General features: G+C 49.9%; 1 protein-coding gene and 1 non-coding gene across 2 annotated transcripts; one reads left to right on the top strand and one right to left on the bottom strand.

Annotated features, from left to right (window-relative positions):
* Positions 1–92: 92 nt before the first annotated feature.
* LOC109785664 (uncharacterized) lies at positions 93–21,217 on the bottom strand. Its single transcript, XM_045229265.2, has 8 exons — positions 21,046–21,217; positions 20,755–20,928; positions 8,997–9,136; positions 8,386–8,490; positions 8,119–8,247; positions 6,777–6,929; positions 5,778–5,879; positions 93–290 (listed from the first exon to the last, which is right to left on the bottom strand). Exons 1-8 carry the CDS (start codon positions 21,128–21,130, stop codon positions 93–95), a joined length of 1,086 nt encoding a protein of 361 aa, XP_045085200.2. The 5' UTR covers positions 21,131–21,217.
* Positions 1,275–1,414, top strand: LOC120965696 (small nucleolar RNA Z247). Its single transcript, XR_005758724.1, has one exon. It is a non-coding gene; the product is annotated as a small nucleolar RNA Z247 (small nucleolar RNA).
* Positions 21,218–22,031: the final 814 nt, after the last annotated feature.

Consider the following 22,031-nt stretch of genomic DNA (forward strand, 5'->3'; position numbering starts at 1 on the left):
CACAAAAGCCTCACATGCTCTCTCGTACTTCTACAAGTACACACCATAAAATGATCAGTTATACGATCATGATCACGGATGCTTGAAGAAAACTACTGTGTTATTTTTACCTTCAATAACATAAGAGCTGCCCCTTCTCGGTAGCAGGCTTTTGGCCAAAGAGGTCGCGCCATTCTGCACATGGCAGCATCAGAGAGAGCATCTCTTCCGTTTCCAGCACGCAACACGCAGAGACTCATATTTGCCAATATGGTTGCATAATCATCTGGACTAGGGTCAAATGACATTGCCTACAACACATCAATCACATGCAGCTTTTAGCAATATCTAAAAAACTGAGTACTGATAATAATCATATCTTTTACGATGGCGCTCAGATAGTGTTGTTCTGATTGATATAGAGATCCCTGTACACATGAAACCAGCAAATGTATTGGATAAATTTCAAAATAGGCACTTTTGTATAACAGTAATGTGTTACCACAGCCCTTTGAACACTGTTAAACATGATATGTCACGTAGTTGAAAGGCGCACTACTTAGGTGCACCGGTTTACCTAAACCGTATTGGCTAGATAGAGTTAGTTAGTCAAGATCTCATGTAACAATATCCATCTCTATATCTCCATTCTTTCTTGATTCTCAAGATGTAATCTCAACTATATGTATGCTTATCTCAGGGAGATGCCTCTGCCTATATAACACGCAACCGTCGCCTCCAACGAGGTACGAAGCTCACCGCTCGCTTACATGGTAATAAAAGCCTCCTCTATCCACTACATCTAGCCAAACCCATCCCCAGCCATGTCGTCCTCCTCCGGCATCGTCCAGACCGCCCTCACGCAGAGAAGCTCTCTCGCACCAACTACGTGTTGTGGCACGCACAGGTGACACCGCAGCTGAGGGGAGCTAGTTGCTTTGGCTATGTCGATGGCATCACGCCAGCGCCCGTCAAGTTCCTCACCACGAAGGACAAAGACGGAAAAGATGCGAAAACGCTCAATCTTCTCTACTCGATTTAGGTCAGAGAAGGACAACAGGTACTCAAGACACTTGTTGAATAACCTCTCCAAGGAAGTCCTTGTGCAGGTCACTTCCATTGCCATGCCGCACGAGATTTGGGCTGCTCTTGTGAGCATGTTCTCGTCGCAGTCCAAGGCCCGCGTCAACAACATCCAGAACGTGCTCTCCACGGTGCAGAAGGGGCCGCAAACCGTGGTGGCATACTTTGCTCACATTTGGTCTCTCACAGATGAGCTTGCAGCCGCTAGGAAGCCGATCGACGACGACGAGCTGATCTCCTACATCATCGCCGACCTCGACATGGAGTACCAGCCCCTTGTCTCGGCCAATGAAGCCCTCACCGAGAGCATCAGCCTCAGACGACGTCTTTGCTCAGATGAGCAACTTTGACCAGCTCATCGCCCTCTTCCATGGTGCGAGTTCTGGTGGGGGATTCAAATTCTCTGCCGACGCCGCTTTCCGTGGCCGTGGCAGCGGTGGCTCATGTCGCTACCGCGGGCCTCCATGCAGCAAGGGCAAGCCATCAAGCGGAGGCGGATGACCCTCCTACAACAACAAGGGCCGCCGCAAATCCTCCGGCAAGACCCGTCCGAATGTCACGCGCTGCCAGATCTGTGGCAAGCCAGGCCACACGGTGCGCGACTGCTAGTATCGTTTCGAGGAAGATGATGAATCTTCCCAAGATGAGAAAGTGGTAGTGACGGTAGATGGCTCCTACGGCGTCGATACCAATTGGTATGTCGACAGTGGCACCACAAATCATACCACGAGAGAGCTGGAAAAGGTGACCATGCATGAAAAGTACCGCGACCAGGAGCAAGTTCACACTGCCAATGGAGAAGGTATGAGAATTAGTTATGTTGGTCATTCAGTAATAAAAAACCTTCATAGAAAAATTCATCTCAGATTCTTTTTGCATATTCCTAGTGCTTTGAAAAACCTCCTTTTCGTTCATTGTATTATCATTCATAATCATGTCTTCCTCAAATTTCACCCGTTCTTCTTTTTGATCAAGGATCAGGCCTCGAGGAAAATCCTATATTGAGGTAGATGTGTTCGATGGCTTTACCCGTTGATTCCAGAGGTTAGGAGATTCAATAAATAAGCCTATGGTGTCACCAAAGTCTCTCCAACACGGTGGCATGATAGATCTTTTTCTTTAATCAAGCAAGTAATTAGAAGAAATAAGCTCTTGTTTGTTCTTTGTTGGTGAGCGTAGTTGTGAAACAATTTGTGATTCCTGTCAACGCGCTAAAAGTCATCAATTACCTTATCCGGTTTCTACGAGTGTTTCTACCAAACCACTTGAGCTCATTTTCTCGGATGTTTGGGGTCCTTCTCCTACTTTTGTTCAGTAGACATTCCTGTTATGTGAGTTTTATCGATGACTACAACAAATATACTTGGATCTACCTTCTTAAAAAAGATTCGATGTATTTCAAGTTCTTCACAACTTTCAAGCACTTGTCGAAAGAAAATTTGATTGTGAAATTCTAGGCCTACAATCGGATTGGTGAGGGGAATACAGAAACCCCAATTCCTTCTTCCAACAAATTGGCATGCCACATCATGTATCATGTCCCCATGCTCATCAACAGAATGGATCTGCTGAACATAAGCATAGACACATCGTTGAAGTAGGGTTATCATTGCTTGTTGTCGCATCCATGCCCTTGAAATTTTGGGACGAAGCCTTTCTTACCGAGTTTATCGTATCAATATGTTGCCTAGTCGTGTCATCACAATGAAACTCCGGTAGAACGTATTCTCCATACAAAACCTAACTACACATCTCTACGAGTGTTTGGGTGTGCTAGTTGGCCAAATCTTCGTCCTTATAACAATCGCCAGCTCATGTTTAGATTAAAACAATGTGTTTTTCTCGGTTATAGTCCACACCACAAAGCTGTCAAATGCCTTGATGTATCCACTGGACGTGTCTACATTTCTTGTGATGTTCTGTTCGAAGAAACCGTTTTCCCCTTTGCACATCTTCATCCCACTGCTAGCGCCCTCCTCCAAATAGAAATCCTTTTGCCATCTCACCTCACCGTTATTGATCAAGGGGAACACTATAATACTGGTGATCAATTGTTGACTAATCCTCTTACTAATGATGAACATGAGTCTTGTGATGAAGCAGAAAAAACGGTATAGAAAATGATGAAGAAATTGACCCAAATCGGTATTCTATGCCTACTGGACAAGGCAACAACAACGACGGAGCGGATCAGCCTCAGGAACAAGGCGAATCGGCCTCAGGATCCTCACACTGCAGGTCTGCACTGCGCCAGTGAGTGGGATCAACCCCGGGATCCACACCGCACTTACTATAGCGACCCACTCCAGAATCCGTGCCATGTCATGACGCCAGCAGTGGATCGGCTGACCGTGTTGCTCCGCGCCAATCATCTGAGGCCGCGTGGTCGCATGCAGACCAGTCGGCGCACATACAGTTCGGGGACGAACCACGTTGCTACACGTGGCGTGTGCAGCGCCAGGACCCTGGCTCGGAGTCCCGCATTGATTCCGCCCAGGCCACTCCATCATCGGCTCATGATGAGACTGCCGCAGGTGCGGGATCTTCTGCGCCACCTGGCTTCTCTGAGCCGCGCGCTGCAGCCACAGAACACCCGCCAAGGTTGTCGTGCCCATCCTCCTCGGGCTTGTGTGTTGCCCTGCTGCGGGATCTTCCGCGCCGTCTGCTAAACCTTCTGTGCTGGCTCCTTCGCCACCACGGACAAGGCTTCAAAGGGAGTAACTCAACCCAAAAATTATAAACACACAGCAAAAGTTGGTCTTACTTGTAGTACAAATGAACCAAATATTGTTGCAAAAGCCCTGAGCGACCCACGGTGGACGAAGGCTATGGAAGAGTAGTACATGACGCTCCAGAAAAATAAAACTTGGCATTTAGTTCCTTTCGTCAAGGTAAAAAATGTGATTGATTGCAAATGGGTCTTCAGAATTAAAAAGAAGTCTGATGGGACCATAGATTGCTATAAAGCTAGACTAGTTGGAAAAGGCTTTAAGCAAAGGTACCTCATAGATTATGACCTGTTGTAAAGGCTGCCACTATTCGTCTTGTTTTGTCTATTGCAGTGTTCATGGGATGGAGCTTGAGACAACTAGATGTACATAATGCGTTTCTTCATGACATTCTGGAAGAGGAAGTGTTCATGAGACAACCTCCTGGGTTTGAGGACAGAAATACATCCCATCATGTGTGCAAGCTTGATAAGGCCTTGTATGGACCGAAGCAAGCTCCTAGGTCATGGTACTCCCGTTTAAGTTCAAAACTTCAAGCACTTGGGTTTGCTCCTTCCAAGTCAAACACCTCATTGTTTATTTATAATAAGTCAAATACTTCCACATTTGTGCTTATATATGTTTATGACATCATTGTTACAAGTTCATCAAATGAGGCTATTACAAGATTGTTAAAAGATTTAAACTCTGAGTTTGCTCTCCAGGATCTAGGAGACTTGCATTATTTTCTTGGCATTTGAAGTGTAGAGAAATGGAGATGATCTTCATCTATCTCAAGAAAAGTATGCAACTGATCTTGTAGCTAGAGCTGGGTTGCCGGGTTGTACACCATCATCAACACCACTGTCTAGCACAGAAAAATTATCCTTGTCACAAGGAGAACTCTTGAATCAAGAGGATAGTACCAAGTACAGATGTATGGTTGGTGCTTTACAGTACCTAACTCTGATCATGCCTGATATTTCCTTTGCTGTCAACAGGTATGTCAGTTTATTCATGCACCTACTACAATGCATTTGCCAGCTGCAAAACGCATACTTAGATATGTTAAAAATACTTTGAGCATTAGACTAACATTCAGCAAGTCACCATCAACTCTTGTCAGTGCATTCTCTGATTCTGACTGAGCAGGTTGCCTAGATGATAGGCTCTCAACAAGTGGCTTTGCAATGTTCTTTGGACCAAATTTAATCTCCATGTGTGCAAAGAACATGCCACAGTTTCAAGATCTAGCACAAAGGCGGAATACAAAGCATTGGCAAATGCCACAACAAAAATTATTTGGGTTCAGTCTTTGCTGAAAGAACTTGGGATGCGTTGTAAGAAGGTCCCATGTCTATGGTGTGACAATCTAGGTGTCACCTATCTTTCTGCTAACCCGTTTTTTCATGCAAAGACCAAACATATCAAAATAGATTCTCACTATGTCAGATAAAGAGTTGCTGCAAAGAAACTTGATATTCGTTTTATTCATTCCCAAGATCAAGTTGCATATGGTTTCACCTATGCCTTATCTACAAGGAGCTTCGAAGAATTCAAACGTAATCTCAACTTAACAAAGCTGTGATTATGGAAGGGTGTTAAACATGATATGTCACGTAGTTGAGAGGCGCACTACTTAGGCACACCGGTTTACCTAAACCGTATTGGCTAGATAGAGTTAGTTAGCCAAGATCTCATGTAACAATATTCATCTCTTCTCTCCATTCTTTCTTGATTCTCAAGATGTAATCTCAACTATCTGTATGCCCCTCCTATATAACACGCAACCGTCGCCTCCAACGAGGTACGATGTTCACCGCTCGCTTACAAAACACAAACTGCTCAACTACATCGTAATTACACATGTTTTACCAGAAAGAGGTGGCAGTACATGCAACCTATTTTCGATGTGAACAAAAATATAGTATGGACTGAGATTAACAGTTTACATATATAAAAAATAACAATCACTGCAGGCAATAAAAATGGGCCCTAGTGACTTACACAACTATACATCTCCGATGCCATAAAATATTCCCCTCTCTTAAAAGTCTCCGAAGCTTTCTGTTTTAGTTCTATTCTTCTCTTTGCGCACATTTGTTTATCCTGATGACAGAAAAACTGCGGTTAGGATACATATGTAGACATATCCTGTAATGTAAAACATGAAAAATGTACAAATTTGTAAGTCTCAGCCTACATCACCTAATTAATGTATAAGACTAGAAAAATTGAAAGTGTTCTTCTACTCCCGAGCTCAAATGAGCTCGTGTGAACAGTAAAATAGAGAAAAAAATGAATAAACAAAAAAACTGTTTTTTTTGGTGATAACCTTTGACAAATATGTTCTATTCTTGAAAATTTTCATCGCGAAATAACATTCTTGGAAGTCATGGCAAAAATAAAAATAAAATCAGTACTCCAAAATGCTTTGAAAAATAGCATTCTAGGAGCATTGATTTCGATTTTTTTGCCACGGCTTCCAGGAATGTCCATTCATGACAAATTTTTGCAAGCACATAAAACATTTCTCAAAAATTGGCACAAAAAAACGGATTTTTTTACTTTTTTTTTTTCTGATTTTACTGTTCACCAGGGAGCATTTGAGCTCGGGTGCAAATACTCCACTTCCTAGAAAAATGTGCTGTACTGCAGTGCTGCAGGATTTATCCGGAGCTCAAGGTGTATCCTAATTAATGTATAGGACTATAAATTTGTAATAAAAACTATTGTCCGGTGTTGCAGGGCTGGAACAATATCATCCAAGATAACTTATTAGTCTAGCACATTAATAGTTCACCGTACGGTCATACCCAAAGGCACCAAAAGTAAAATTTGTGAATGGAATGTTTTGTTTGCACAATATAATCTACAATAATCGTGAATTAAAACTATTTCTACTCTAAATGATAGGCAGAACTGCATGCCAAAGACCAAAACTACAGGGTGATGCATGATAAATAACATATGGAACTGCAAGTGAGCACAGAAGGAAACACATACCCCTGGCTTCAAACCATAGTGTTTCCCATGAGAAATGATTCCATCAATACTCCAGTCCGGCAGCGTTGAAATAGGAGAAGTTAAAGGGAATAACATTTCAACCATGTCCCTACTGCCTGTAGAGGCAGCAACTTCAATTGGTGTGCGACCACACTGCAACAGTAAACGCCAGATATAAATACAAAATGTAATTGGGAGATTTGCACATTAATAGTTAGGAATCACAGCCTAACATTTCACCCAAATGGTTGGATGGACTTCAAGAGAATCACTATGCAAGGACAAACGGTGGAACAGCCTACCTGTCCTAGTACTATATGACACACCTAGGTTTCCAAGCCAAAATAACGCGTTACATGCAACCTACTAGCGAGTACTACACATCCAACACGTTTAGATTACTCTAACATTGTACACCCTACTTCGGGGTATAATCTATCATGCTGATCTGAGAGTGATATTATTCAGATGGATTTTTGGAGATCCACTTTTACATGGAGGTGAATCAACGATATCAAAGCATGACTAAGTGAGATGGATTGAAGAGATTGAGGAATACTGCTATAAATTTGGTATCTCCGATTAATTGAGAGCCTACGGTATAATAACCAGCAACTTTGCTCTACCATAAGTTCTCTATTTTTACATCCTTTTGCTTATGTATTTAGTATTTACAGTACCTATAATACTACTTAAACCAAGTTGCAAGAAGGTACCCTCACAGAATAAGAAGTGACATAAGCTTACTGAATTCCCCTGACCATGTGTCATCAGGAATTGACGAATGTCAGATGTATATGTACAACCTAACAATTCCATTTTATAATCCCACATAGGTATAACTCATGCATTTTTCTTGTTCGCAACTCAAAAATGGATTTCGGTTATGCATAGAAGCAGCATCTTCTCTTCTACTTGCTGCACTGCATACTGCATATACAGTCATCACAAACGTCTTAATCCTTGATCTTAATAACCAATACAATGTGGGTTATGTGTCACAAAAATTATACCATTAAATTTGTATATAAAGAATTTTTCAATGGTATAATTTTTAAGTTACATGACTTGTGTATTATTTCGCTAACTGTTAAATCTCAAAAAGCATGTGTGCCGTCTTTTGTAGTCGGAGGAAGTAGTGTTTTCTCCTCATGCAAGCCTATTCCTGGCGTCAGACGAAGTGTCGGTAAGAAGATTATCCTAATCTGTCAAGTGTCAAGAGTCTAAAGCCTAACATGACCTCATAGAGAAGAAATGGAACAATGTTCAGCTAACAGCATATGCATGAAAAGTAGATGATGACAAGTGACAACAGCAAAATAGGAAAACAAGTAAAGCTCACTTCATCAGGAATATTGGGGTTAGCACCAGCATTTAGTAAGAACTTCATGATACCAGGTAAGCCAAACTTCACTGCCAACATCACGTAACTATCACCACCGAAGTCAATAAAATTCAGATCAGCACCAGCCTGTGCAAATGAATAATTAGTTGATCATTTGCTTCAGCTAATGCTTGATATGTCAGCCACAGAAAACATATACACAAGGAAAATGAAGCTGTGCCTACAGAACTTTAACAAAGCTCCATATGAAGAAAGAGTACTGACCTTAACAAGCAGCTTGACACATTCCAACGACTCTCTTGGCATGGGCCTGATGGCCCGGAGGGCCCAACTCAATGGGGTGTAACCAAGACCACAAACCTTGTTAGGCTGTGAAAAGTGGAAGAATCAATCACTTACACAGTTACACTTGTCGGAAAAAAAGAGTGATCAATAAAGAAATTGATTTCAAGATATGTCAATAGAGAAATAAAATCGACCCATGGTGTGTTAAATACGCCCTACGTCCCAAAATAACTGTCGTAGATTTAGTCAAACTTGTACTAATTTTGTAGTAAATTGGGCGACACTTATTTTGGAACGAAGGGAGTATATTGGTATTTTTGAAGGCAACAGAAAGAAATATATTTACGTAGAAATTAGACATAGCATGTACTTGGCTTCTGGGAAAGTGAGCACATTTTACTATAGGATAATTAAGTACTGTCCATGATGAATTTTTGTTGCTTCAAATACAACACAAATCTTTTGTTCAGATGGATCACAAGTATCAAATGCAATAAGTTTTTCCATTCCAGTGCATTCCTAAATAGAATATACAGATGGAGCACGAGTACCACTGCCCACATGAGAGAACCAAGAAACTGGTGTCTTACATCGGCATGGTGCTCCAACAAAATCTTCATTGCGTCATGTCGTGTAGAAATAGCAGCTGCATGCAATGGTGTCCCTTGTGCATAATCTAAATTCACATCGATTCCTCTTGAAAGCAGCAGTTCTACTATTTCACAATGTCCTGGAAAACAAAGTTAAAAAAAAAAGAATGAGACATGAATATTTTCTAACATGTAACTGACTTTACACATCTGCACTAAAATTTAACTCTGGGCCAGTTTTCAGTTTTGTGATCATGAACTGCCCAGTAACCTTTTTGGTTACCACATATCTCATCCAGGATAAGGTTTACAAAAGTGGTTGGACTGGGACTACTCAAATTTTATTTGTTTATCCTTGGAAATAGAAGAAAGTCGTCATCAACACCTTGGATAAGATTGGATATCCAACTTCAAAATTCCAAGCCTCAAAGTTCTCCCCACACTCGATAATCTTTCTGCGGCCATCATCCAAATCATATATATGGGAGTCTTGTTCGATGGAAATCACATAAAAGCATATGGCAAGATCTGCTAAAATAGTAACATCAAGCATCACACTAGCCAAGAGAGGTGTCATAGTAGTCAACTGTCACGATCCCAAGACTGAAGGTTATAGCTCCATGCGCTGTGACGCGTGTCTCTTGCTTACTTTATTCCTTAGCCAAATCTATTCAAACAGAGAGAGGCTACCAAACAAATGTTAACAAAACTAAGACTAATCTTATCAAAAGAAAACTAATAAGTAATTTGAAGGAATGGCTCGAATTTGGATCAATCGACCCAGAAATGTTTACTTCTCTCTCGATGATATGGGGCACTGATTTCATCTAACAGTGAAAATTTCAGAATTTATTATAACCGGATAAAACAAAAAAAAAAAGAAGAATCCTGAGACTAATCTTGGACTGACTAAGAATTAGGAAAACTATTAGGAGAAAGGTTTATCCAGTTATCTCCAAGGCTGATTCGGTGCCTTTTGCACCTCCTACGACTAATTAGGATCGCTATACCTGCTAACTCGCAGCTGCGGGGCCATGTTGGCAGCCTTATTCCCATAGAGAAGCTTTTTTTTTTCAATGAACTTCATTGGAAGTTTGGTACTCTAACTACATTTCCAAATCTTACAAAGCAAACTACAAGTTTGAAACATTAGGCGATAAATTTCAGGATGAGAGGAATCATGTACTTTTGCAGCTTGCCATCTAGAGGTGAGAATATGTTGCATTGTTTTGGGAGATATTTTCTGACATATTGAACAACAGGATCTTTTTCGTGAATACACTAGGCACGTATCTTTGCGTTGACAGCCTCGATGATCATGTGAGCGGAGGGCGTCTCGCTGTCAAAGATGCAGGCGTTCCGATGCTTCCAGATGTGCCAGGCCGAGATGGTGATGAGGAAGCCTAGTCAGCGCCGGAAGCACGGGGTGCAGGTCGGCTGCCATGGTCCACCAATCTTAGAAGCTAGTGGAGCCGTCAGGCGGCATCAGAGGTAGTCGTGCCCAAGAGAGGATCTCATGCCAGGAAATCCGCGAGATCACGCAGCCAACAAGAAGGTGATGTAAGGTTTCGTCCTCCCGAGAACAGAGGATGCAAGTGGGCTCGTGGTCAAGGTTGTGCCGTGCCAGTCGGTCGGCTGTCCAGCAGCGGTTTTGGGAGGCCAGCTAGAGGAAGAATTTGACATTTAGCGGGGCCCAGTGTTTCCAGATGAGGCGCCAAAAGGAGGCTTCCGTGGAGCTGTGAAACAAGGCAAGGTAGGCAGACTTGGCAGTGTAAGTGCTAGAGGCGGTTCATCACCACACGATCGGGGGGGGGGGGGGCGGTGGGGGGGGTGAGGAGTATCCCCTGAATCTGGCACCAAAGCTCCACGTACTCGACAATGGCCTGGGGACCCAGAGCACCGCGGATGTCGCCGATCTAGATGCGCTGGTGGAGGCCCTCGCATACGAGCCGGCGGCGTCTGCATACAAGCGAGGGCGCGAGGTCGATGACAGAAAGGCCAACTAGCCAGTGGTCCTCCCAGAAAAGGCAGGTCTTACTGTCGCCAAGAGCCCATGTAGTAGAGGCCCGAAAGAAGGCCTTGACTCGTAGGGAAGGTGAAGATGGCGCCACGGTCGCGAGGCGTCGATGGCCTGAAGACAAAGCCATCGGGTGCTAAGGGTGATGCCGGATCGGTGGAGGTCACGAACGTCGAGCCCGTCCAGCCTGATCGGTCGGCACACCTTGGGCCAAGACACGAGGCAACAGCCGAACTTGGCGTCGCGGCGCCCCTGCCAAAGGAACTCGCGGATGATTCTGATTGCCTGCTTGAGGATCGAGGGAGAGATGGCCATGGCCATGAGAATGTGCATCGGGATAGCAGACATGACATGCCGAACCAGGGCAAGGCGCTCGCCATGCAAAAGTAGGGTGGCTTTCCAGGTGGTCAGCCGCACCCGGAGGCAATCCAGGAGGGGAAGCAGGGCCTAGGTGCACACCCTACGCACGGGGAGCGGCAGTCCCAAGTATTTGATTGGGAAATCAGCCATGGGGCAGGCGAGGGCAACCTGAATGTCAGCAGGTGCAGACGGGAGGCACTGGATGGCCATGGCGGTGAGGAGTATCCCCTGAATCTGGCACCAAAGCTCCACGTACTCGACAATGGCTTGGGGACCCAGAGCACCGCGGATGTCGCCGATCTAGATGAGCTGGTGGAGGCCCTCGCATACGAGCCGGCGGCGTCTGCATACAAGCGAGGGCGCGAGGTCGATGACAGAAAGGCCAACTAGCCAGTGGTCCTCCCAGAAAAGGCAGGTCTTACTGTCGCCAAGAGCCCATGTAGTAGAGGCCCGAAAGAAGGCCTTGACTCGTAGGGAAGGTGAAGATGGCGCCACGGTCGCGAGGCGTCGATGGCCTGAAGACAAAGCCATCGGGTGCTAAGGGTGATGCCGGATCGGTGGAGGTCATGAACGTCGAGCCCGTCCAGCCTGATCGGTCGGCACACCTTGGGCCAAGACACGAGGCAACAGCCGACCTTGGCGTCGCGGCGCCCCTGCCAAAGGAACTCGCGGATGATTCTGATTGCCTGCTTGAGGATCGAGGGAGAGATGGCCATGGCCATGAGAATGTGCATCGGGATAGCAGACATGACGTGCCGAACCAGGGCAAGGCGCTCGCCATGCAAAAGTAGGGTGGCTTTCCAGGTGGTCAGCCGCACCCGGAGGCAATCCAGGAGGGGAAGCAGGGCCTAGGTGGACACCCTACGCACGGGGAGCGGCAGTCCCAAGTATTTGATTGGGAAATCAGCCATGGGGCAGGCGAGGGCAGCCTGAATGTCAGCAGGTGCAGACGGGGGGCACTGGATGGCCATGGCGGGGAGGAGTATCCCCTGAATCTGGCACCAAAGCTCCACGTACTCGACAATGGCTTGGGGACCCAGAGCACCGCGGATGTCGCCGATCTAGATGAGCTGGTGGAGGCCCTCGCATACGAGCCGGCGGCGTCTGCATACAAGCGAGGGCACGAGGTCGATGACAGAAAGGCCAACCAGCCAGTGGTCCTCCCAGAAAAGGCAGGTCTTACTGTCGCCAAGAGCCCATGTAGTAGAGGCCCGAAAGAAGGCCTTGACTCGTAGGGAAGGTGAAGATGGCGCCACAGTCGCGAGGCGTCGATGGCATGAAGACAAAGCCATCGGGTGCTAAGGGTGATGCCGGATCGGTGGAGGTCATGAACGTCGAGCCCGTCCAGCCTGATCGGTCGGCACACCTTGGGCCAAGACACGAGGCAACAGCCGACCTTGGCGTCGCGGCGCCCCTGCCAAAGGAACTCGCGGATGATTCTGATCGCCTGCTTGAGGATCGAGGGAGAGATGGCCATGGCCATGAGAATGTGCATCGGGATAGCAGACATGACGTGCCGAACCAGGGCAAGGCGCTCGCCATGCAAAAGTAGGGTGGCTTTCCAGGTGGTCAGCCGCACCCGGAGGCAATCCAGGAGGGGAAGCAGGGCCTAGGTGGACACCCTACGCACGGGGAGCGGCAGTCCCAAGTATTTGATTGGGAAATCAGCCATGGGGCAGGCGAGGGCAGCCTGAATGTCAGCAGGTGCAGACGGGGGGCACTGGATGGCCATGGCGGGGAGGAGTATCCCCTGAATCTGGCACCAAAGCTCCACGTACTCGATAATGGCCTGGGGACCCAGAGCACCGCGGATGTCGCCGATCTAGATGCGCTGGTGGAGGCCCTCGCATACGAGCCGGTGGCGTCTGCATATAAGCGAGGGCGCGAGGTCGATGACAGAAAGGCCAACCAGCCAGTGGTCCTCCCAGAAAAGGCAGGTCTTACCGTCGCCAAGAGCCCATGTAGTAGAGGCCCGAAAGAAGGCCTTGACTCGTAGGGAAGGTGAAGATGGCGCCATAGTCGCGAGGCGTCGATGGCCTGAAGACAAAGCCATCGGGTGCTAAGGGTGATGCCGGATCGGTGGAGGTCACGAACGTCGAGCCCGTCCAGCCTGATCGGTCGGCACACCTTGGGCCAAGACACGAGGCAACAGCCGACCTTGGCGTCGCGGCGCCCCTGCCAAAGGAACTCGCGGATGATTCTGATCGCCTGCTTGAGGATCGAGGGAGAGATGGCCATGGCCATGAGAATGTGCATCGGGATAGCAGACATGACGTGCCGAACCAGGGCAAGGCGCTCGCCATGCAAAAGTAGGGTGGCTTTCCAGGTGGTCAGCCGCACCCGGAGGCAATCCAGGAGGGGAAGCAGGGCCTAGGTGGACACCCTACGCACGGGGAGCGGCAGTCCCAAGTATTTGATTGGGAAATCAGCCATGGGGCAGGCGAGGGCAGCCTGAATGTCAGCAGGTGCAGACGGGGGGCACTGGATGGCCATGGCTGGGAGGAGTATCCCCTGAATCTGGCACCAAAGCTCCACGTACTCGATAATGGCCTGGGGACCCAGAGCACCGCGGATGTCGCCGATCTAGATGCGCTGGTGGAGGCCCTCGCATACGAGCCGGTGGCGTCTGCATATAAGCGAGGGCGCGAGGTCGATGACAGAAAGGCCAACCAGCCAGTGGTCCTCCCAGAAAAGGCAGGTCTTACCGTCGCCAAGAGCCCATGTAGTAGAGGCCCGAAAGAAGGCCTTGACTCGTAGGGAAGGTGAAGATGGCGCCACAGTCGCGAGGCGTCGATGGCCTGAAGACAAAGCCATCGGGTGCTAAGGGTGATGCCGGATCGGTGGAGGTCACGAACGTCGAGCCCGTCCAGCCTGATCGGTCGGCACACCTTGGGCCAAGACACGAGGCAACAGCCGACCTTGGCGTCGCGGCGCCCCTGCCAAAGGAACTCGCGGATGATTCTGATCGCCTGCTTGAGGATCGAGGGAGAGATGGCCATGGCCATGAGAATGTGCATCGGGATAGCAGACATGACGTGCCGAACCAGGGCAAGGCGCTCGCCATGCAAAAGTAGGGTGGCTTTCCAGGTGGTCAGCCGCACCCGGAGGCAATCCAGGAGGGGAAGCAGGGCCTAGGTGGACACCCTACGCACGGGGAGCGGCAGTCCCAAGTATTTGATTGGGAAATCAGCCATGGGGCAGGCGAGGGCAGCCTGAATGTCAGCAGGTGCAGACGGGGGGCACTGGATGGCCATGGCTGGGAGGAGTATCCCCTGAATCTGGCACCAAAGCTCCACGTACTCGATAATGGCCTGGGGACCCAGAGCACCGCGGATGTCGCCGATCTAGATGCGCTGGTGGAGGCCCTCGCATACGAGCCGGTGGCGTCTGCATATAAGCGAGGGCGCGAGGTCGATGACAGAAAGGCCAACCAGCCAGTGGTCCTCCCAGAAAAGGCAGGTCTTACCGTCGCCAAGAGCCCATGTAGTAGAGGCCCGAAAGAAGGCCTTGACTCGTAGGGAAGGTGAAGATGGCGCCACAGTCGCGAGGCGTCGATGGCCTGAAGACAAAGCCATCGGGTGCTAAGGGTGATGCCGGATCGGTGGAGGTCACGAACGTCGAGCCCGTCCAGCCTGATCGGTCGGCACACCTTGGGCCAAGACACGAGGCAACAGCCGACCTTGGCGTCGCGGCGCCCCTGCCAAAGGAACTCGCGGATGATTCTGATCGCCTGCTTGAGGATCGAGGGAGAGATGGCCATGGCCATGAGAATGTGCATCGGGATAGCAGACATGACGTGCCGAACCAGGGCAAGGCGCTCGCCATGCAAAAGTAGGATGGCTTTCCAGGTGGTCAGCCGCACCCGGAGGCAATCCAGGAGGGGAAGCAGGGCCTAGGTGGACACCCTACGCACGGGGAGCGGCAGTCCCAAGTATTTGATTGGGAAATCAGCCATGGGGCAGGCGAGGGCAGCCTGAATGTCAGCAGGTGCAGACGGGGGGCACTGGATGGCCATGGCTGGGAGGAGTATCCCCTGAATCTGGCACCAAAGCTCCACGTACTCGATAATGGCCTGGGGACCCAGAGCACCGCGGATGTCGCCGATCTAGATGCGCTGGTGGAGGCCCTCGCATACGAGCCGGTGGCGTCTGCATATAAGCGAGGGCGCGAGGTCGATGACAGAAAGGCCAACCAGCCAGTGGTCCTCCCAGAAAAGGCAGGTCTTACCGTCGCCAAGAGCCCATGTAGTAGAGGCCCGAAAGAAGGCCTTGACTCGTAGGGAAGGTGAAGATGGCGCCATAGTCGCGAGGCGTCGATGGCCTGAAGACAAAGCCATCGGGTGCTAAGGGTGATGCCGGATCGGTGGAGGTCACGAACGTCGAGCCCGTCCAGCCTGATCGGTCGGCACACCTTGGGCCAAGACACGAGGCAACAGCCGACCTTGGCGTCGCGGCGCCCCTGCCAAAGGAACTCGCGGATGATTCTGATCGCCTGCTTGAGGATCGAGGGAGAGATGGCCATGGCCATGAGAATGTGCATCGGGATAGCAGACATGACGTGCCGAACCAGGGCAAGGCGCTCGCCATGCAAAAGTAGGGTGGCTTTCCAGGTGGTCAGCCGCACCCGGAGGCAATCCAGGAGGGGAAGCAGGGCCTAGGTGGACACCCTACGCACGGGGAGCGGCAGTCCCAAGTATTTGATTGGGAAATCAGCCATGGGGCAGGCGAGGGCAGCCTGAATGTCAGCAGGTGCAGACGGGGGGCACTGGATGGCCATGGCGGGGAGGAGTATCCCCTGAATCTGGCACCAAAGCTCCACGTACTCGACAATGGCCTGGGGACCCAGAGCACCGCGGATGTCGCCGATCTAGATGCGCTGGTGGAGGCCCTCGCATACGAGCCGGTGGCGTCTGCATATAAGCGAGGGCGCGAGGTCGATGACAGAAAGGCCAACCAGCCAGTGGTCCTCCCAGAAAAGGCAGGTCTTACCGTCGCCAAGAGCCCATGTAGTAGAGGCCCGAAAGAAGGCCTTGACTCGTAGGGAAGGTGAAGATGGCGCCACAGTCGCGAGGCGTCGATGGCCTGAAGACAAAGCCATCGGGTGCTAAGGGTGATGCCGGATCGGTGGAGGTCACGAACGTCGAGCCCGTCCAGCCTGATCGGTCGGCACACCTTGGGCCAAGACACGAGGCAACAGCCGACCTTGGCGTCGCGGCGCCCCTGCCAAAGGAACTCGCGGATGATTCTGATCGCCTGCTTGAGGATCGAGGGAGAGATGGCCATGGCCATGAGAATGTGCATCGGGATAGCAGACATGACATGCCGAACCAGGGCAAGGCGCTCGCCATGCAAAAGTAGGGTGGCTTTCCAGGTGGTCAGCCGCACCCGGAGGCAATCCAGGAGGGGAAGCAGGGCCTAGGTGGACACCCTACGCACGGGGAGCGGCAGTCCCAAGTATTTGATTGGGAAATCAGCCATGGGGCAGGCGAGGGCAGCTTGAATGTCAGCAGGTGCAGACGGGGGGCACTGGATGGCCATGGCGGTGCACTTGGCAATTCGTGCACAGGCCCGATGCGCTACCAAAGATGTCGAGGATGGCACGCACCATGGAGAGCTCGATGGGATCGTGGTGGCAAAAGATCACCACATCGTCCGCGAAGAGCGAGATGCTGGACACGGCGTGCCTCGTAGTGAGCCGGCGAAAGGCCCCGACGTGAACCGCGTACTGGGGCAGAGAGTTCAGGGAATAGATAGCGATGGCAAACATCATAGGGGAGATCGGGTCACCCTGCCGGAGACCACAGGCGTGGTCGATCGGCGGCCCGAGGGTGCTATTGATCACGACGCAGGTGGACGCTGAGAGGAGGAGGATGGAGATCCAGCCGCACCAGCACTGGCCAAATCCAAGATGGCGCAGGGTCTCAAGCAGGAATGGCCAGGAGACTGAGTCGAAGGCGCGAGCAATGTCGAGCTTAAGCAGCACTCTGGGGAGCTTTAGGTTGTGAAGAAGCTTCGCCGCTTGCTGGACTAAGATGAAATTATCATGTACGCTCCGACCAGCGATGAGAGCGCCCTGGTTGGAGGAGACGATCTCGGCCAATTTGCGGGATGAGCTGAAGGGAGAGGACCTTGGCAAAGAGCTTGGCCAGCAGGTGGATCAAACTAATAGGCCGGTAGTCGAACAAGGTGGTGACATCTTGCTTCTTGGGGATCAGGGTAAGGAGAGCTTCATTGAGCTTATGGAATCCACGGCCATTGTTGAGGTAGAGCTTGTCAAAGACTACACATATGTCTTCCTTGATGGTGCCCCAGCGGGCGGGAAGGAATTCGGCAGTGAAGCTGTCGGGGCCGGGTGCCTTGCCCGTGGGGAGTTGCTTGATGGCCGACCAAATTTCGTCCTCGGTGAACGGCTGTTCAAGCTCCAAGAGATCAAAGCAGCGGTGATGGAAGACCCCAAGGTTGAGGGACCTGACGCGCGGCTCGGACGAACCAAGAATGGCAGTGAAGTGGTCGAACGCGGCTTGAGCCAGATCGGTCTCGCCGGAGATGGTAGCTGGGCCAGAATGCAGTTCCTGGTAGTGCGGTGCGCCGCATGGATCTTGAAGAGGGCCGCCGCGGTGTCACCCTCCTGCAGCTAGTGGAAGCGGATGCGTTGACGGGCGATGGACCGGTCAAGAGAAGCCAGTCCAAGATAGGCGCGCTTGAGCTCACGACGCAACCAAGACTCGGCCGAGGACAGAGCGCGAGAATCTTGGGCGGAATCCAGACGTAGAATAAGCTCGCGGGCGAGGAGGAGCTGAGTGGCGATGGCGTTGGTGGAGCACGTGCCCCAGCCCCGTAGGCGCCGCGCGGTGGCCTTCAGGCGCGCAAAGATGCGTCGGAGGGGGTCCGGATCAGGCTCGACAGAAGCCCACGCGTCTGCCAGTCTCCTAAAAACCATCGAGCTTGGGCCAAAAACGCTCAGAGTGGAACCGCCTCTTTGCGCCCGGTAGAGGGGATCAGTCCAGGAGCAGTGAGCGTGATTGGAGGTAGCCGTGGACAGGCAACGGAGCTAGTGCTAGGGGTGGTCAGTCGCCCAGGAGGGGGTACCGAGGATACAGTCATTGCGGATGAGAGTGGGGTTGTCCTGCTCATTCGACCAAGTGTAGCGACGACCGTGGAGATAGATGTCGCGCGGGGTAAAGTCAGCGATGAATCGTCGAAATCGATTCATGGTGCGCTGGATGAGCCTATTTTTGTCCGTTGCGGAAGTGATCATGTTGAAATCCCCACCCACACGATCCACGGGCCGACGATGGTAGCGCGAAGGTCATGCAGCTCCGCAAGGAATGCTAGCTTCTGATCGTCCCCTTGCGGCCCGTAAACGCCCGTGATCCACCAGTGCGCGCCACCGAAGAGCGTGGTGACCGCAGCGGAGACGTGGTGGTCACCAACATGGGGATTAGTAAGGGCAATGGGGTTGCGGCTCCAAGCAAGAAGGATGCCGCCCTGGGTACCGTCTGCGGCGAGCCAGAAGAAATCCAGGAACAAGCTACCAAGCGTTTCTATGACAAGGTCCGATGAGATCACAGCGAGCTAGCTTGGTTTCTTGGAGACATACAATGGAGGAAGTAGCGGCGGCTATCATGCTACGAACGGCAGTACGCTTGGCCGTCGAGTTGAGACCGCGTACGTTCCAGAATATCACTTAGGCTGGGAACAACAGGAGTTATGATCTACCGATTAGTAGTTATGTAGGAATCAGCTCCAACGTTTAGAAACAACCTTGTGCAAAAGAAAGAAAGCACTGACCTGTTTCTTCTGGCTATTCTCGCCTATAAGCCTGGTGTATTGCCATAATTGTGACCCGGCCAGGCGGCCAATTACCATCTTAAATTGGTACATCGGCCAAAGTTTGACAAATGTAGTGCACAAGTTGCTTAGGACAAGTATCAAACGAGTTAGGAATAATAAATCCTGAAAAATCTAGAACGGGCCATCCTATGCATCACATCGGGCTGTGCCACTGGGCAGAAGCAACAGCGTTTGGATACATGGATAGTGAGGCCGGGAATATGGAGAGTTGGAGACAGATCGAGGTGTGAGGATGTGTGGGTTAATTATAGATAATCCACTCGAATGATTGGTTTGTGATGGAAGGAATAGGTAGTATCAAAATTTAAGATCAAAATATCCTCACTCATTCAAGAAAGGAAAAGATCCAGCAAGTGGGTATCCAGGGCATTTTGATAATTTTGGTTAGCCATTTCCATTTCCATCAGAAGTTCAGAACTAGCCTCCCCCTTGGGTTGAAAACGCAGGTTCATATCTGATATCTGATATCCCTATCCTTCTCCTCCTTCTCCAATTCCCTCCATCCAAATATAGGAATATGATTAGATTTAACTCGTGCAAGCAGTTGCGATTCCAAGCCTTCATATCCCGAAATCCAAACGAACTCTAAAGGAATAGCAACAAAACGGTTGACAGCATCAAAGCAGAGAATCACGTCTCGGGAACCCCTTTCCAGTTCTTCTTGCTCTCCCAGATATATCAATAGTTTGTCGGAGTCTACTGCTGTTTATATCGAGTGATCGATGTGGCTTTCTAAGGCAAAAAATCAAATTGACTATGTATACACTGACATACACACACACACACACACACACACACACACACACACACACACACACACACACACACACACATATATATATATGACAAATAAGCATACAGAGAGACCTTGCATTGCAGCGCCACAGAGAGGCGAGTGTAGTTTGCCAGCTAGTGGATCAGCACCATGATCAAGAAGATATCTTGCAGCATCAGCTCTCCCATAAGTGGCAGAAAGGAACAGTGGCGTGTCACCTGCAACAGCCAGAAAAATAAACATCAGGAGCTCAACAAAATTCACGCCAATCCTGCCCTCAATACAAAAAACTGTACACAAATTAAAGAGCCAAACGTGGAAAGAGGACTTCACTGGTGAAACTGTGAAAGGCTTTCCATCTGACAAATGTTTAGTGCTGACAAAATTGCACAACGACAGACAGAGGAGACACTTCATACAGCGATTTGCCTATATATAGCATACCCAAAGAAATTTGATGTTAAGGATAAAAAAAATTATGTTTTTTTAGGGGGAAAATCGATGTTTCTGGTATGGTGCATGGACTTTCTGAGCATGGATGTCTATATATTGGATATTTCAACTCCCCTTGTCACTTCATCACAATTTACAAATGCATACAACATATAAGACCAAATTCGAAGCCCCAAATGCATACTTCACATGGTATAATAGTAACTAGTAAGCAGTAGCAATCAACATAAATAAATAAATTTTAAAAGTGATAAAGGAGCTACAAATTGACGCGAAGGGAAGCAAGGAAGGGGGCGTCACCTATGAAGTTGAGTTGATTGACATCGAGGCGGAGGTCCTCGACGAGGTACCTGCAGACCTCGACCCGCCCCGCCCCGGCCGCCAGGTGCAGCGCGCGGTCCCCTTGGCCGTCCTCCACCGCCGCCAGGACGGCGCCCTCGCCTTGCCCGGCTGAGCCCATCCACCTCGCCATCTCTTGGCGACGCGAGAATTGGGAGCCAAGTCAGAGTCGGGCACTAATCCGTCAAGCTACTACCATACCATCATCAAACCCTAAGAAGAAAGAGCATGAGGAGGAGGAGGCGGGGTTACTCTTGAGGAGTCGGAGGTTGCCGTCGGAGGCGGCGCGGAGGAGCGCCTCCTCCCGCTGCTGCTTCCCCATCGCCTCCATCTCCATGGCGATTGAGAAGTCGGGCGGGTTGTTCCCTTGCCGATACGTGGGAGAGAGAGCGGCACGCGCTGCGGGGTAGTATTAGTGTGGACAGTCTGGAGAAGACGAGGAGACCATTTGATGCTCACTCCGTCAATTTTTCTTCTTCTTTTTTATATATACCTATCCTATATTTTTTTAAGAGAACTTCCAATCTGCTCAGAAATAAAAAATATCCAGATCCATAGATCACCAACTATCATTGGTAGTACAAAGAACACCAGAAATAAAAATTACATCCAGGTCCGTAGACTACCTAGCTAAGACTACATGCACTGGAGCGAGCCGAAGTCACGCCACCGTCATCGCCCCTCTCTCATTAGAGTCGGACAAACCTTGTTGTAGTAGACAGTTGGAAAGTCGTCGTGCTAAAAGTGACTCTAACGCAGCGACCCAATTCGTCCGCGCAGACAAAAAATACGGCCCAACGCAGAGACCCATTTCCATTTTGTGTTCGCTCGGACCCATTTTCGTCCCAAATTTGGGTCGGAGGCAGACACAAAGTGGGCGTTTTCTATGTCCTCTTCGTTCACTGCATGCGAGATCTGGCCCACCTGTCACAGACCCACCAGCTCCCACCTCCCGCTCCTCCTCTTTCTCTACCCACCCGACGATGCCACCAAGCACCCACTCCGACGGCCGGCCTCGTCTCGCCCCTCCCTCCTCCCACCCCCAACGCTGCTGCTGCTGGAGCGGGAGCGCCGCCGCCGCCGGTGCTGCTGAAGAGCGCATGGCATTGAGACCATGTGGATCCCGTCCACTATGGTTTGTCGCAATCGCATGGCGTCGAGGGCGAGCGTGTGGACGCCGTGCCGGGTGCGTCGTAATGCGTCCGTCCCCGTTGGGCACACCGGCTGACCCAAACGAA

Source organism: Aegilops tauschii, chromosome 5 (genome assembly GCF_002575655.3).
Source record: "Aegilops tauschii subsp. strangulata cultivar AL8/78 chromosome 5, Aet v6.0, whole genome shotgun sequence".
In the NCBI taxonomy this organism is placed as follows: Eukaryota; Viridiplantae; Streptophyta; class Magnoliopsida; order Poales; family Poaceae; genus Aegilops; species Aegilops tauschii.